This window comes from Apodemus sylvaticus, chromosome 20 (genome assembly GCF_947179515.1).
Source record: "Apodemus sylvaticus chromosome 20, mApoSyl1.1, whole genome shotgun sequence".
NCBI lineage: Eukaryota > Metazoa > Chordata > Mammalia > Rodentia > Muridae > Apodemus > Apodemus sylvaticus.
Genome location: NC_067491.1, coordinates 42,375,100 through 42,392,975, shown reverse-complemented (window position 1 = coordinate 42,392,975; position 17,876 = coordinate 42,375,100). Strand labels below are relative to the sequence as shown.

At 40.1% G+C, this 17,876-nt stretch overlaps 1 protein-coding gene across 3 annotated transcripts in view; it reads right to left on the bottom strand.

Annotated features, from left to right (window-relative positions):
• Cfap54 (cilia and flagella associated protein 54) overlaps window positions 1-17,876 on the bottom strand; it is a 301,539-nt gene that overhangs the window by 61,720 nt on the left and 221,943 nt on the right. For all 3 annotated transcript variants that reach the window (XM_052165291.1, XM_052165292.1, XM_052165294.1), the window contains one exon: window positions 2,592-2,765. In XM_052165291.1, coding sequence (XP_052021251.1) covers window positions 2,592-2,765 — 174 coding nt within the window. The remainder of the gene's footprint in view (window positions 1-2,591; window positions 2,766-17,876) is intronic.

Genomic DNA, 17,876 nt, shown 5'->3' with positions numbered 1-17,876 from the left:
GTAACATTTCTGGATGTAAATGTTAACTATATCATCTATTCTTTCTACCTGCCTTATTTTGGGTTCCTAAACAGACCCTGTAGATGTGGGTGCATGACATTCTTCTGACAAGGGATCTCAAAGACCTTTGTGGATGGTTAGGAAAATTATGACCAGGAGAAAGGGAGAGTTGGGAGGGTATATAATGATTAGGACAGGTCCAGGCCCATGGTCAACAAAGGATCAATCCTGCTAAGACCTTCTGAAAAACATTAACAACTGTAATCATAATTCCATTGGGTGCTGCATAAAGGTTTTCCTTGTGTTATTCAAATGCAGATTTCTATGCCTCTACATCTGGTTCTTCAGAGAATCTCCAGTCTCAATGTTGTATAAGCATCACTCCCCAATCATTCCCTGATTGGTCAGTAAAGAACCTGCCCAGCCAATGACTGAACAGAGGGGAGAATAGGGATTTCCTCCCAGCCAGAGGAGGAGGAAGGAAAGAGAGGAAGAGGAGGTTTGCTATAAGGAGAGGGTCCCGGAGACACCATGAGAAAACACCTAGAGCAGAGAGAGATAGATCAATACTGAAATGCAAGTATCTCTGAGATTTGGGCTGGGAGGTAACCAGATTGTCATAGAGTATTCAAATAGTTTAGTACTGTTTAGTTGTTGTACCTTAAAGATGTTAAATAAATCTAATAGTCCTGTCTCAATTATTTGAGAGCTAGCAAGGTTAAAAGAAAAATGGCAACCCTTATAAATTTCCACTAACATAACAAAGCAAAACAAAACAAAAGAACCAAAACCATGGAGGACAGTCTCAATTAAGTCAGAAACTGTAAAGCTCCTCTAGTGTCTGTTACCTTATTGGCTAAGGTCACTGCTAGATGTGGGAAGGACTGGCACCCCACGTTTACAAGCTGGACAAAACCCTAAGAAAGCTCAGAGCATAAAAGCATAGAGAGGAATACTTCTGTGGAGAAGGGCCAGCCACTTCGTTCAGTGGCAAGCTGTGGCGCCACGACATCCTCGGGGCTGGCTTTTCATGCTCAGGTCCATAGCCTTCCTCTCTGAATGAGTTTCCATCACCGTGCAATAAGTTTGCAATCCTGAAACCTTCACCAGTGGTTGCTTATCCCCTCACTGAAACCAGATGACTGTACTCAGTCATTCTGCGACTCAGCTTGGTGGCCCTTCTGGCCTCTCCATCACTGGACGCTGCTGTGGATCCAACAGTCTTTCTTGACTGCATTCATGAGCATCACTAGATTGCTAACTTCAAGGGCACCAATGAGGCATAATAAAATACTAATATTGTCAAAATAATGATGGAAAAGCCTGATGTAGGCAGACTTCACCAGTTTTCCTAGATATTCTTTTCATGGTGTGCTGGTTAGCTTTCATGTCAACAAGTTAAAGTCATTTGATAGAGGAACCTTCAACTGGGAAAATGTACCCCTTCTCAACTGGCCACAGCCTGTGTGGCATTTTCTTAATTGATGACAGATATGGGGGGCAGTAACAAGCTCCTTGTGGGTGATACCCTCCTGAGCATGTGGTCCTCCTGGGTGCTATAAAGAAGCTGCAAACCATGCGGAACAAGCCAGCAAGCAGCCATCTTCCATGACTTCTGTATCATCTCCGGTATCCAGGATCCTGCCCTGGCTTCCCTCAGCAATGAAGTGTGACCCAAGAGTTGAAATAAACCCTTTCTTCAAGTTGCTTTGGTCTTGGTGTTTTATCACAGCAACAGAAACTCAAGAAGGCATGTGGCGATGTTTGAAAGTATTATTAAATATCTTATCCAAAGTCGTGCATGCCATCTCTTTCACACAATTGCTAGATAACTGAACACACCCTAAAGCCAACTCCTATCTTACTCACTTTGTAAAGCTGCTGCTCAGTTGTCCCTCTTTTTTTTTTTTAACCTGTTTTGCTCTATGGACCACTTTGGCAATCTTGGGATTCCACCAGATACCTCCCTGCCATGATGTTTTAAAATATATGACATAAGATGTATGGAATTTCTACAGACACCAATTACAGTGCAATATTATCCCAGTCCAAGGCTCCTATACTCCAGGTCCAAGTCCCTGAAACTCCCATCTTTGACAACCCTTCACTCAGATGTCAAAATGATTCTATACATTAGAAACACACACACACACACACACACACACACACATACACACACATTGCTATAAATTATATGTATATAAAATACATGCATATATATATAACTTATATGTATATAACTCTATAAGTTATACATATAAATTATAAATAATATATATAAAACCTATAAGTTATATATAACTTTAGATAACATTTATATACAACTATAATTTTAGGCATATAACTTATATATGATATATATGTGTGTGTGTATATATTCTTTCTTAACACATCAAGTCAGGCAGTGGTGGCACACACCCTTAATCCCAGCACTTGGGAAGCAGAGCCAGGCAGATTTCTGAGTTCTAGGCCAGCCTGGTCTAAAGAGTGAGTTCGAGGACAGCAAGGGATACACAGAGAAACCCTGTCTCAAAAACAAACAAACAAACAAACAACAACAACAACAACAAAGAAACCACATCAAGACACACCTAGCAGCTTGCTCAAGTTGTTGATTCTTTGTAGGTGGATATAGTAGCGAATGAGAAGGATCCACGTAATGTCCACTTTGGAGATATTCCTCTTTCTGCCGTCTATACAGTCATACACATCTTCATTGTGGCACATAAAAGTACTGGAAGTCTGGAAAACAACTTGGTAGTTTTCTGAAAACAAAGTAAACAAACAATAATACAATACAATGCTATCCTTTTCCTGAAATAAATCTATACAAAGTCTGAGGAGGAGAAAAACTGTTACATGAACAAATGTTCAATTTCAGAAAAAAAAATGTGTATCACAAAGGTACCGAACAAAGTGTTTAAAGAAAAAGACTGTGGGAAGATATTTAGCACACATATTGTTGCTGCTTTTTTTAAAATAAAGATTTATTTTTATTTTATGTGTACGAGTGATTGTATGTATGTATGAGTACCATGTATGTATGAGTACCATGTATGTGTGAGTACCATGTATATATGGGTACCATAAATGTATGGGTATGATGTTTGTCTGGGTACCATATTTGTGTGAGCACCATGTTTGTATAAGTACCATGCGCATGCCTGAACACACAAAGGCCAAGAGAAGAAGTCAGACCTACTGGACTGAAGTTTCAAATGGTTGTGAGCCACCATGTGGGTGCTGGAAACTGAACCCAGGTTCTCTGCAAGGGCAGCAAGTGCTCCTGACTGCTAATGCATCTCTCCAGCCCCCAAATGGTTTTATTTATTTATTTATTTATTTAGCTATTTAGCTATTTAGTTACTTACTTATTTATGGTTCTGGGAATTGAACACAGGACCTTGTGCCTGCTAAGCAAGTGCTCTTTCAATGAGCTATAACCATAGCTCTGCTTCTTCTTATGTAGTGCATCTAAAAACCTTTGTACGAAATGATTTTTAAACAGTCAAATAGCCTGATTCCAACAATCAGTTCATAGAGGAGGTGTGCAAAGACTGTCAACGACCAACTGGTAGGCCTAAAAGATGAAAACTTTTAGCACCACTAAAAATCAGGGCTACGCAGATTCAAGATGAAATAGTCTCTTCTATCCCTTGGGAACTGACAGCAGTGGTATGTCACTGTCATGAGCACTAGTGACATCTTAAAGAAAACAGAGTGTGCACACACTTACTCAGAGGTGCAACAGCCCACAGGAGGATACGGCAGGATCTAACAAAATGGAAACTGAAGACATCCGTGTGTATGCATGGAGTCTTGGGCAAAGATGCGCCCGGTAGTTTTGCAATAGAAAAAGGGAAACTATGAAACAGGAGAGAGCTTATTGCTTTGACAAGGTTGAAGGAAAGTAGAATAAACGAGATCCCTCCGTAAGGGAGGAAGTGCAGTGTGGACGCTCCAACCTTGTCTCAGCAGTGATGCTCCCCAGTGGGAGAGTTTGGCAGTCTCTGTATCTCTTGCTCGTCCGCGCGCAGGCACGCCGTGAGAGTGCAAACAGGGAGATGCCACATATCAACAATGAGCTAATGTGCAGATCCGACATGAAAAAGGTGTAATGTGGTGGCCCTGGTGTAAGTCCAAGGGTATGCAGTACACTTCCTTATGTGGCTTGTGTACAAAACACTTGCATACGATATTTGATCAGGGAATAGAAATTGTCTCTGGGGGGATGAAAGACATGTCTGTGAGTGGGGTCTTCTGTGGGTTAATGGTCTAGGCAGGTTTTCTTGACCAATAAACTGAATTCCCATGCACTTACTGTTACAGGGAATGACGCGTCTCTGCCTATCTAGCTATCTAACACTTACCACCTACCTAAGAAAACAAAATACTGCCCCTATTGCTTTTAGAATACCTAGTAAATAATAACCCTTCCTTAAATCCATCTAGTCTCTGTCTGAAGCTACCAGCCACCAATATCCATTAATCAAACGTTTGTACTAGGAATCACACAACCATCGCCATATTCTTTATAATCTTCTGGAAACTCTAGAAAAAATATTACATGTGTTTATAATCTTTTTGCCCTAAGCACTTTACTTTTAAATTTTATCCAAGATGTTTATAGGTGTACTTCCTTGATTCTTTACATTGCTTTCTAGTATGCTGTTAAATATATGTAGCGCAATTTATTTATCCAATCTGTTGTTGATAAGCATGTGAGTTTTTCTGATTATATTTTGAGTTTTAAAAGAATTACTTTTATATTATTAGTGCTAGTTTGCATGTAGTACATTACCTTCTGATTGCTTTGTATACATGGAAGCCAGAAGAGAGTATTGAATTCTCTGTACCTGGAGTTACAGATGGTTGTGAGCTACCATGTGGGTGCTTTTAAGCACGGATTCATCTTCTCAGTCCCTGTATTTCGATTTGTTTTTATTTTGATGTTTTAAACAAGACTGCCATGACCATCTGAGTATTTAAGTGTCCAAATTACTGGGAATTAGATTTAGTACTTTATGTTCTTGTATTTTTAAAAAAGAATCTTGCTTTGCTCTTTTGTATAAACTTTAACATGCTTATCAACTACCACCAAGATGCAACTTTTTAAAATTGTTTCAGAAGCTTCATTTAATTTAAATAATATCCTTAAAAAACTTGCAGAAGTCAGCCATACAGATGGCATGCTCTCCTGCATTTTTCAATACATTTTATGGGTTCTTTATTAATAACTTTTGTTAATCACTAGTAATTTAACCTTTAGTACTAGCTCTTGAAGTCTATAGAAATAAAATCTTTTAAATTTTTTTGAGTTTCATATGATGACAATTCCACCTCTTCCTCTCTCCCTCCAACTCCTCCATGTCCCCCACACCTCAGCCCTCAAATTCATGATTTTATAATTATTATACACACACACACACACACACACACACAATTTTTTATTGATTTCGATTAGTGTTGCCTTTTTGTATGTACATGTATTCAGGATTGACAATTTAGGATTGGATAACCTGTGGGGTAGAGGCTTGCCTCTGCAGAAAACTGGTTCTTCCCCCTCTCAGCAACCACGGATTACCTGGAACTCTTCATACAGGGAGGGAATCTTTGTGAGTGTTTTCTCCATCCACATTGGTGTGTTAACTGGGATGGTCATTTTACGGGTCTTGTTTAAGCAGCCATTAACTTGAGATCTCATGAATTCAGCTTGCATTGTGTCTAAGAGACACTATCTTGCAGCAGGCATCAAACCTTTCCTTTCCCTCTTTCACAATGTTCCCTGGGCCTAAGGCATAGGGAATACAATGTAGATATACCAACCGGGGCCAGGAACCCCATAGTAACTCACTGTCTATCTTTTGGCCAGTTGTAGATTGTATATCTTCTGTATATCTTTCTACTGCAAAAAGGAGTCTTTGAGGATGGGTGTGACTTACCTGTGGGTAGAATGTATTTAGAATACAGTTGGAAGCTATATTGAATTAGTAAAGTTTAGGTTTTCCTTTGGGGTCTATGACCCCTCCAGCCTCAAGTTCTTTCTTGGGTTTACAGATTCCTTCTATAGACTAGGTCTTAAGTCCAATTAAACAACTGTTAGTAACTATCATGATACAAGTGCCACTATTGCATCACTGGTGATATTCTGACAGGCAAATTGTCGTGGCCCACAGGTTTGACAGCTGGGTGGGACTGCTGATAATCTTTCTCCTTTGGCAGTTTGCAGAGCACCTTCCAATACTGTGGGAGCTGGTCTTCATGGAGAAGTGTTCCAGGTCAACATCAGGTGATTCAGCAGCAGAACCTTATCTTCAAGTTCTGGGAGGCAATAGTAATAGCCTGTGTTTGGAGGGTGTAACTTGAACCTCACCCTGACTCAAAAGAAGACAATTTTCTGCCTTTTCTTCTTGCCTGGAACTGGGGTTCTTTATAGCTATACTACAGATTCTTTATGGTATAACTTCCTTTAACATATGTATATATGCATGCATGCATGTATGTATGTTTACATATGTATATACGTTTACATATGTATATATGTTTACATGTGTATATATATTACAAATTGTGAATTAGATAGATGCGCATCTATGCACACACACACACACACACAATGTACTTTTAAGTAAGCTTGTAACAAAGTTTTCCTATAGTTTTTTTCAAACATTTTTAGTGTTATTTATCTCCTTTTGACTCTTGCTCTGTTATTCTCCGCCCCCAACTCCAGTGAACTCCCCCACCCCATTTTTCCTCTTCCCCATTTTATTGTACCCACGTTCCACTGTAGCCCTTTCTGGAGTTCATTCTCTGGACCTCCCCTGTGGTTTCCTTTCTGCTTTCCTGGCTTCTGTGGTTACCCTTAATTATACACATTGTCTTCCTGGCTCTGGGTTACCTCACTCATATAATAGTTTCCAGTTCCATCTATTTACCTGCAGGCTTCATTTTTCTATACAGATGATTAAATTTCCATTGTGTCTATATACATTTTCCATTCCATTCTGAATAGAATGGTAAAGTGTCCAAGCAAATATCTCTGCAGTAATATGTCCAGGGATGCATCTGACTCATTTGAAAGATGTACTTTCTGCTTTTAAATAATTCTCCACACTGATCTCCCATGGCTGTAGCATGTTGCAATTCTCCAGGGAGTTAGGGTGACTCCCCCCCCCCCACACACACACATCCTGACCACCATTTGTTGCCAGTTGTTTTCTTGACCTTATCCTAATCTCTGGGATTAGATGAGATCTCAAAGCAGTTTTAATGTACATTTTCCTGATTGCTAAGGCCATAAGGACATAGAATACATTTTTAGGTAAGAAACAACATCTTACATACAGGATGTGCCTTCTTGCCCATAGCTTGAGGTCCTACATGTGGGAATCGTCCATGGCTAATGACAGTTCACTATTATTATTCCTTTTCTGCATAGTATTCTGCCACATACAACATCTGGGACAATTTTGAACCGAATTCAGGATAAGCATTTCACTTCTGCTTTTAAAGGCACGAGTTCAGCATTGAAACGCACAACGTAAGTGCTAAGAGAGGGTTTCCCGGTCACAAATCTATTTTATGTTCAATGTGTGTGTGTGTGTGTGTGTGTGTGCGCGCGCGCGCGCGCGCGCGCGCGCGCGCGCGAGTGTACATGGGTGAACATATCTGTGGATGCCAGAAGAGGGTGTCAGATGCCCTGGAGCTAGAATTATAGGAGGCTATGAGTGGCCAATGTGAGGGACCCTTGGAATGGAACTCAGGTCCCCTACAAAAGCAGTGTGCATGCTTAACTGCTTAGCCATGTCTCCAACCTCTGGAAAAAAAATTTTAAATGAAAGAAATTTCCTTTAGCTCAGTTTTGGAGTCATGGATGATTGCTTAATTTTATTGAATTTTTTTGTGCCTGTTTGAGAGGAGATTATTTTCATCTACTAATGTAGTGATTGGCTTTAATAGATTTTCTAAATGTGAAGTGCATTTGCATTCATGGAAGTAATCCAATCTGACATCATGCTATCTTTCAACGGGCTGCCTATTTTCACTACTCATGCATGTATATGATCAAAAATAACACCTCCTCTCCCCAGAGGCAAGGGTTCTCAACCATTTGTACTTCTTCTAGTGGTTAGTTCCAGCTCTAAAAATAATTTTCTTATAGTGCTTTCCCTAAATTGTCAGTATTCAAGAATGGATTGATTAGCTCTCCATGACATTAATTCTTCTATTCTTCAAACTATAGCAGGTGCATAGCCGCATCTGGCCCTCCTATGCCTGGTCCTCCTATGCCTGGTCCTCCTATGTCCAGTCCTCCTATGCCTGGTCCTCCTATGTCTGGTCCTCCTATGCTATCACATACCTATGATATTCTAAAAGTCCCCTAATATCAAATATGGATGATATGTCTGAATAGCCTACTTTATAACCGAACAGCACCTGCCCCTTTGTCCCCTTCTAAGATTTCTGTTGTCTAAATGAACAACTTTTACACTCTTGTCTGTTTTCATACCATTTGTTCATTTTACCTCTAAGATGAAAATCAATAAAGAATATTTGCTGAATGCTATGGCACACCCATGATTTCTGCATGTGAGGTGTGGAGGCAGAAGTCTCAAGAATTCAAAGTCATCCTTGGATATATAATAACCCATCTCAGAAAAAAAAAGGAGGAGGAGGAGAAGAAGGAAGAGGAGAAGAACTTAAATAGGATTGGAATTGATCTATTCAATAAGACCAGATTTCTTCCATGAAGGCTTAATGTCACAATCCCATAGCTCATAAAGAATGAAGCATTTACTATTAAGCTCAAATGGATTATTTTAATTCATAACAGCCACAAAATCATGCCATCACTTCATTGGACCAAGAATCTTTTATCTCTGAATATTTTTTCCTTACTGAGAGAAATAACATTTTCATTTCACCATATCATTTTGGGAAGGGTTGGGTGAGACAGGGTTTCCTAGAACTCACTCTGTAGACCAGGCTGTTGTCACACTCAGAAATCCACCTGTCTGTGTTTCCCTAGTTGCTAAGATTAAAGGCATATGCCACCACCTCCACCATATTCTTAGTGTCTTCTAACTTCCTGATTATTCTGTCTGCTGCCTTGCATCCATTCCTGTTTCCTGGCAGTGTTGTTGAGATTGACAGCCTTCTGTTCTACTTTACACAGGTGCATTGTGGGTGGCCATATAATGAGAAGTACTGCCGAGTCCTTCCTCCCTCCCTTCCTTTGCCATCTGGCATGGCAGGATGCATTGTCAAGAAACATATTGATAACAGTTTACCAATTTGTAAGTCATTTGAGTCCTTAAAGGACCCCCGAAACTTAACTTATGATTTAGTGAATTACAGGCTCATTTCCCCTTAGTCCCTCAAAGGCTCTGGTATCCTCCCATCCGCTGTTGCTGGGATGGAGTTAACACTTGTCAAATCCATACTCCGTCTAACCCATCTGCGCTACCTCATTCTGGAAGGTACTTTTTTCAATCAACTCATTATCTGTGGTGATTCAAAGCTTCATTTTGGGCCCAGCTTTTTATTTTTTTATTTTTATTTTATTTTTTTTATTTGTTGGTTTTTATTTGTGCTGCATGGCTCCTGGTAAAACTTTTCGACTTAAAGGCTCATTTCTTTCTTCAACACTGAAAAATAGTTTTCTATTGATTTCTGTGATGACTGCCTCCTATTTTCTTATCCGTCTACACCTTGAATGTATATTGGTTGATATTAAAATATTTTGGCTGATTCACTCTTCCTTGATTTCTCCTCTTTCTTCTATCCTCGCCTTTCTTATCCCACAAAAGCAAGTACTAGGTTTACATGCAACATAGTGCATACCTGAACAGCATGTGTGACCCTCGGCTGTTGTGAAGAAATGTGGTTATCTAAATAAATGACTATGGTTTCTTGTCTATCCATGTAAACAAAGTCAATCTTGACTTCAGCCTCCCATGACACACATGAGTCACACATGAAAATAGACCCTGAGTGAACTGTGCATCTAAAGGTGAATGATAAAAGAAAGACAGGTACATGGGAAGGTGTCTTTATGATTCCTTTGTATGTATGAAACTATTTCTGCAATTGAATATCAAGAATACAAACCACAACAGAAAAAACCCTGTGCATTAAGACACACACCCACATCCCCAGCACAGGGGCAGGAAGATTAAAAGTTCAAGACTGAGCTGAACTGGATAGCAAGACAACTGTCTCTTAAAAAAAAAAAAAAAAAGCAGGGACAGAAGGAGATTTATAAACTGCACAATCATAGGAGTACAAGTTTTGAATAATCAAAAATTAATTAAAATAAAAAGTCAAAACAGAGTGGAAAAAGATTATTATATATGTATAATCAGCAAGCACCCATATGAAACATATAAGGAATATCTGAAGCTCTTTAAAACAGAGAGAACTCAAAAGGAAAAAGACAGACAGGTGGTTATCAGAGGGTCCCTTCAAAGAGTGTGCAACAGCCAATATAAAATACAGAATACAGCATGATCAACAAGATAAATTTCAAACTAAACTGTCTTGGAGAACTGTAAAGTTGTACATATGCCCTCTGATGCAGCAATTTCACTCATGTATTTCTATCCCTCTATATCTACATATCTATCTATCTATCTATCTATCTATCTATCTATCTATCTATCTACATATCTATCTATCTCTCTACCTATCTATCCATCCATCAATCCACCCATCCATCCATCCATCCATCCATCATCTATCATCTATCTATCCACCCATCTAGCTATTATCTAATCTATCTATCTATCTATCTATCTATCTATCTATCTATCTATTTCTGTACCTAAAAGACCACGCAGTGTGTTCCGAGCAGGCTCATTCACAACAGCCTCCAGTGTTTACATATGGACAATAAACAGTGCTCTTACATCCACAAAAGGCCTAGTCTCTCAGAGAGTGTTGAACAAAGGAATCTAGCTGCAAAGATGCAATCATTTCATCTATACAAAATGCAAAAGCTGGCTAAACCTATGTTAGTAATTAGAAGGCAGAACAACCAGAAAACAAGTAACAATGGCACCAGTTCAATTTGGAATAAATCAAGGAAGAGAGGGAATCCTAAACCACAAAATATGTAGTCATTCCCAAAGCAGAAGCCATCAAATAGAGAGCACAGACAAGGAGGCAGAAGGTGACACTGATCAGGAAATCCCAGAAAGACATTAATGATGGAGAGCAGGGGTGGGAGGCCACTCAAGAAGTCTTGCCATTCATAGCATAAAAGAAAAAGGAATTAAAATGTAAATGTAATGTGATAATCCAAAAGTGTGTTACAGCTTTTACAATTTAAAACTGGAAAGTCAGTGGAGCATCATCTAGATTAATGGCTTTCCACCTTCCTACTGCTGAGACCCTTTAATACAGTTCTTCATGTTGTGGTGACTCCCAACGACAAAATTATCTTTGTTGAATTGGCCAGAGGCATGCACTCCAAATGTACACATGACTTTACCCAATGTTCATCCTGAAGTCTAAGGATGAGGTCTAAGGGTTAAAGATCTACAAGCCCTGTTTGCAGTTATTGCTTCTGGATGAAAGCTCAGTCAACTCAACCATGACATTGTAAAACGGTCAAAATAAACTGGCTTAAAATGGAACTGGAAACGCAGAGAATCCCTTACCACCCCTTCAGCAGAATTACACATTTAAATGACAAATGGCTTCTATTTACGGACATGGTTCATCTGAGGGTTTGCTTGTGTTTGTCTAATGATATCAACACCAAAACCCTCAAGAAGATTTCCCTTGATGCCCATGTCACCAAGAAAACAAAGTGCTCAGAGAACCGAAGAACTCCATTTTCAACCTAACTGCTTATGGTAGAGTATGCCTCCATTTTCAGAGAGGGCCCCAGGAAGTGGTGAGCTCTGCCTTAACAGGAAGCCAGGAAGGAGGGGACACCACACTGCCAATCTGTCCTTGGGTTCTTCATGTGAAACAAGTAATTAAAATGCCATGTTCATTTAAGTCGTTCGGGCTTGACGAAGCTGTAAAAGTCATTAAAGCTATTAACTCTACACAACTTGTTCATATTCTGTGTAACAAAACATGAAGAGCATGCAAGGCTTCTCCACTATGTGTGTGGGGGCACAAAGGCCCTCCCAGAGCTACAGCTTGAACGCAACTGACATGTTATAAGGTGATTTCAGGCATAGGTAGGTGGACAAACATCTGATAAATGAAAGAACTCCTCTGGACTTCCAGGGAACCATCTGAAAGGACTTGGTGTCACTGATAAACATTCAAGTCCTCAAGTAGAAATCCCAAATTGTGGAAAGTTTGTACCTACCACTAAGAATTTCCAGTACTTAGAATTTTTTTTGCCTGAAAAGCATGGCGGTGGTGTTTTAAGTTTACAGTGTTTGCTGTTAACCAAGGAAACAGGCCAGCATCCAGGTGTTCTCATCCCTCCAGAAACCAAGGTTTTCCAAATGCTTCAGTCGTCACGGGGACCCCATGATAGACTCAGCACCTTGGCCCTTTTATCTGTTGAAAGCATTCAGAGACACACAGCATACAGCATTGGAGACAGCTGGAGTTTCCTACAAAGTAAAATTGATCCCTCTGGAAGGGTGGGCAGGTAACAGCCCCGGACCACTGCAGAGGAGAGAAGGCGGGAGTCAGAAGGGCCACTGCTGTGCTGGCTTCCATTCATAGGCACGTTTTATAGTATTTCTTAACGTCCCTAAACTAGATCAATTTCCTGGGGGTGGGGGGTGCAGTTTTCCTGTTCAGGTGATTAACTGGCCTACCAATCACATAACAGAGTCAAGCAAACGACCCTTGTCAGGGTATGGACATGGATGAGACCTAGAGGTTCACAACAGCTTCCTGATATCTGTGGAGTAACCCACTCCTAGTGGTATCTGACTATCCTCACCATTTATTGGGCAGAGGCCTATTAACAAAGACCGGGACTCAAACTAATGTTAATCCCCTATAAAATACCACAACAATGGCATATCTTTATGACCCAGATCATGTACTTGATAACTAGGTCTCTAGGAATTCTATACCACCTCAATCCTCTTGGAGACCTCCATCCTCTGAAAGATGGAACATGCCAATTAGACCCTAAATCTACCTGTTAAAAAGCTTGGTTGAGACTCATCTTCCCGAGGAGGCGGTTCCCAGCAGCTCTCCTGAGGGTCTACAGAAGTCCTCACTGGCCCTGGCCCAAGCATGGTAATGTCCTTTATGGTACCATTTTCTAAATTCAGATCTGTTCCTGGGCAACGGAGCCCAGGCTTTAAGCCAATTTGCTTTCTAGATTCAATGAGTTCCAACAGTTCAATCATTCCACGGGCATGCTTTCAGGGGCTGCAGAGATGGCTTGGTGGTTAAGAGCACTGGCTGTTCTTCCAGAAGACCTTGGTTGGATTCCCAGCACCCACACTGCAGCTCGCAACTGTCTGTAACTCCGGTTTCAGGGAACCCGATAACCACAGACAGACAGACATGCAGACAAAACACCAATGTGCAATAAGATAAAAATAAATGAATTATTAAAGGCAGGGTTCCAAAGACAGCCAAAACCACCAGAAAAATAACAGAAGTCTCTTTTCCTAGTGGGAGAACAGGTGCTAATTGAAACCTACAGGGAGGACTCTCAGGGCCAATAGTTAACTCCTCTTTGAAAGGCTCTTTGCCTATGTTTTTGTCCTCTACAGGCATCAAGATCTGGGGTGTGATAACTATATCCATTACTCCCTAGTTAAATATTAGTTCAAAGACCCTCCAAGAAGTCACTTCTACCACGTGATGAATGCTGTAGTCCATCCAAATGGACCTGTCAATCATCTGAACAGAAATTCCCCTTATGAAAGCTCTCTCTGCTAGAAGCTTTAGAAATAAATAAATCCGACGTAAAACTGTAGGCTGAGCCAAGTTGGTCACTGTCCCTTCACCTGCTGCCTACTCTTCTCTTATAGGGTCATTTAGCTTGTAAACTCTACCTACCTTCCCCACTACGTTCTATGTCTTCTCTCAATTCCTTCAACAGAAATCACAAGGATGATCCAGCCCATGGAAGGCCAAGGACAGATATCTATGAGATACTACATAGTGTTAGAAATCCTGCTTGAAGCAGAGGTCTATGTAGATGGCAAAATGGGCCAACATACCTTAATGCTTTATAACAGAGAGAGAAAACATCAGTGATGTGGGTTTTAGAGAATACCCCAGAGTTAGTTCCCAACCCCCCAAAACCTCACTTCACTAACAATGCTTAGGACACAAATAAGAATATAATTATTTGAACAGGCCCTTTAAATATTCAACATTTTCTAACTATATATCTGTGCAAGGCTCAATTTTCTTTACTTCAAGGAAAACATTAGATTTCTGCAGATTTGCTTTGGAAGAAGGTTAGAAAGTTCAACTCATTTTTAGAAAACCAGATATTAAATATATTTGCAATATGTTATTTCTTCTAACTTATGGTAGGTTTATTAATAATCTTTTTAAATTAATAAACTTTAACTTCTAGTTTTAATTTCTAACATAGCTTTATTACTTCCATAGCAGTAGATCTAATTTTTTTTAACCTTTATAAAGATCATTTTGAGTAAATTATCTTTCCAGACAGTTATAAATTTTCTAGAGCTTTTCAAATTTATTTTCTTGGAGTGGAATAGAAATAAACCTGTAACAATTTAATTTTTCACTGTCAATGGTTACTTTCCTGTTAGTATTTATCACTTATGAGGAGTACTTTTATAATTACTTTTCCTAAAATATTAATTTAACTAATAGTAAGGTCTCACTTTCCCCTTAGATCATTATTTATTTATTTTTGTTTATTTTTTTTACATCACAACCACAGTTTCCCCCTCCTCCCCTCCCAGTTCTCCCCTCAATCTCCCCTCTTCACCCTCTCCCCATCCACTCCTCCTCTGCTTTTCTTCAGAGAAGGGCCACCAGCCTGCTACAGATACCAACCAGCCATGGCATATCAAGGTGCTGTAAGACTAGGTACCCCCTCTCCTACTTCTGAGGCTAGACAAGAGAAAAAGGGTCCCCAAAGCAGGCAACAGTGTCAGAGACAGCCCCTGCTCCCACTGTTAGGAGTCCCACAGGAGGACCAAGCCACACCACTATAACCTATGTGCAGAGAACCTGGGTCAACCTCATTCAGACTCCCTGGTTGCCAGTTCAGTCTCTGTGAGCCCATATGAGAGCCCAGGTTAGTCAATTCTGTGGGTTTTCTTGTGGTGTCCTTGACCCCTCTGGCTCCAATGATCCTCCCTCCCCCTCTTCCACAGGATTCCCGAGCTCCACCTAATGTCTGGCCATGGATCTCTGCATCCGTTTCCAGCAGTTGTTGGGTGAAGCATCTTTGATGACAATTGGGTTAGGCTCCAGTCTATTATAGCAAAGTATCATTAGGAATTATTTCATTTACTTGTTTTTGTTTTTGTTTTATTGGGGGGGGGGTATTTTGGGTTTTTGTTTGTTTGTTTGCTTGCTTGCTTTCTTGGTTGATTTGGTTTTGGTTTTGTTTATTTTGCCAGTTGTTTTTGGTTCTATCCTAGGCCTTTTGACTAATCAGCCACTGGGTCCTGGGCCTCCTGGCAGTGCCGGGGGTGGGCTTCCTCTCTATTATATGCACATTGAAAAACATTATGTGTGCGTGCATGTGTGTGTGTGTGTGTGTGTACACACTGTTAAATGGTTTTATATAATCCAACATAATTTGAATACTAAACTAACACAGTCAGATCATATAATATAAAAAGGAAATATCAATTTCATGTCTCACCTCATAGGTATATTCAAATCAAAATCATTTAGAAAGGTTACATGCTGTTTAGTTCGTTGTCAACTTGATAAAAGCTCAGGTCATCTGGAAGGAGGGAGCCTTCGTTGAAAATAAATGCCTACATCAGTCTGTAAGAGGTTTTCTTTATTAATAATTGATGTGGGTAGGCCCAGGCAACTTCGAGTGGTGCCACCCCTGGGCAGGTGATCCGGGGTAATATAAAAAAGTAGATTGAACAAGCCATGGGTAATGAGCCAGGAACTGCTTCCGCCCATGGTCGGCCTCAGCTCCTGCCTCCAGAGCCCAGCTTTGAGCTCCTATATTGACTTCTCTCAATGACAGAGTATGATAAGCATCTGTAAGCCAAATACAGCGTTTGGTCATAGTGGCTATCACAGCAGTAAAAACCAAACTAAAATGAGTTTCAAAATAAAAAAAGATAATCAGATACATAATAGGAAAATGCAAAACAAAAGAAAGCAATATTTATGATCTTAGCTTCTAGGCAAAGTAAAATCCGATGTAAACATAAAATGCTAAAGTAATACAGAAGTGGGACCTTTGCAGTATTACTGGGGATAATGCATTCGCAAATAGCATCAGGATAAAGTGATGCTCCTGTACCAAATGGCTTCTGCACATATTTAAAGCAAATGAAAACATCCCCATTATAAAAAGCACAATGGTTAAGGTCATGCCTAGCAACACAGTGTCCACAATATGAAAGAAAAGCCTAAAACTGTAAGAGAAACAGAAGCATCTTAGCTGTAGGAGACATTTACCTCATGGGAAGGTTACACTGCAGTGGGAGGGGGAGCAAAGCTGTTCCAAGCTTTTGTGTAACTGAGGAGTGAAGACTGGTGTTTAGATGCTCAAGTAGTTAAAGAAACAAAAGGGGTGCATGAAAGCAAAAGTGTTTTTGTGGACCACTACAGGCATCTGGCACAGAAGCTGCAACCAGAAACAAAAAACCCGAGATGGACAGAAGACAGAGACAGCCAGTCTCTGACCTTTCTATAAACGATCAAGTGACAAAGTATGGAATAGTAAATACAGTGACACTAACCTATAGAAATAAAATGGGGTTGAGGTGTGGATCAGCGGCTGGGATTCTTAGCTGGCATGTGAGTGGCCCAGGTTTCCATCCCCCAAACTGTAGAAAACCTAGGCATGGCACTCACAACTGTCATCCTTGCATTTGGGAGGGGGAGGTGGGTCAAATGTCCAAGATCACCGTTGGCTACACAGTGATCTTGAAGCCTAGGCTGGGTGAAACCCTGCAGGAAGGAAGGAAAGAAGGAAGGAAGGAAGGAAGGAAGGAAGGAAGGAAGGAAGGAAGGAAGGAAGGAAGGAAGAAATGAGAGAACTTACAACAACAGTCAGCAAAATATTTGAACACTGTTAAAATGTCTGCATCAGAAAGGATTGGAGTCAAGTAGAAAGAATCTATAATGTTCCTTATGAAATAATTAGGATAAAACTGCAAGTTATTTTGAAGTTAATATCTCAATGTAATTCAACTCCAATAGAAAATTTTAGAATTCACACACACACACACACACACACACACACACACACACACACAACTTGCTTCTGGAGGTATTTTAAGACATAAAAGACAATTTCGAAAAGAAAAAGTAAGAGTCGAGGGTTCACTCTAACACCTATTAAATATTATGACTACAGTACGTTACAGAGTATATACAGCACATTGAAGGGTTGAAGGCGGAACACAGGGAGTAACAGGGACAGAACGAGAAGTCCAGCGGCGGGGCGGCCATCCGGGAAAGCTACCGTGAGGTCACGTGACTCACTTTGCATACAAGTCACCAGAAGAATCTGAAGTAGGGAGACCCTTTTTACAAATCTAGACATCGTCAAAGAAGATAGTAATACTTTTCTGCTTTATAGAAGCTATTTTCTTTTCATGTGACAGAAGTCCTAATGGGAAAAAAAAAAGCTAAATAACAGATCAATTATTTCCTTTCTTTTATAAAATATTTTATTATCATATTTTTTAAGTCTCAGAGGTTTGAGGTGGTGTGCTATGAGGCGGTACCTTACCAGAACAGCAAAC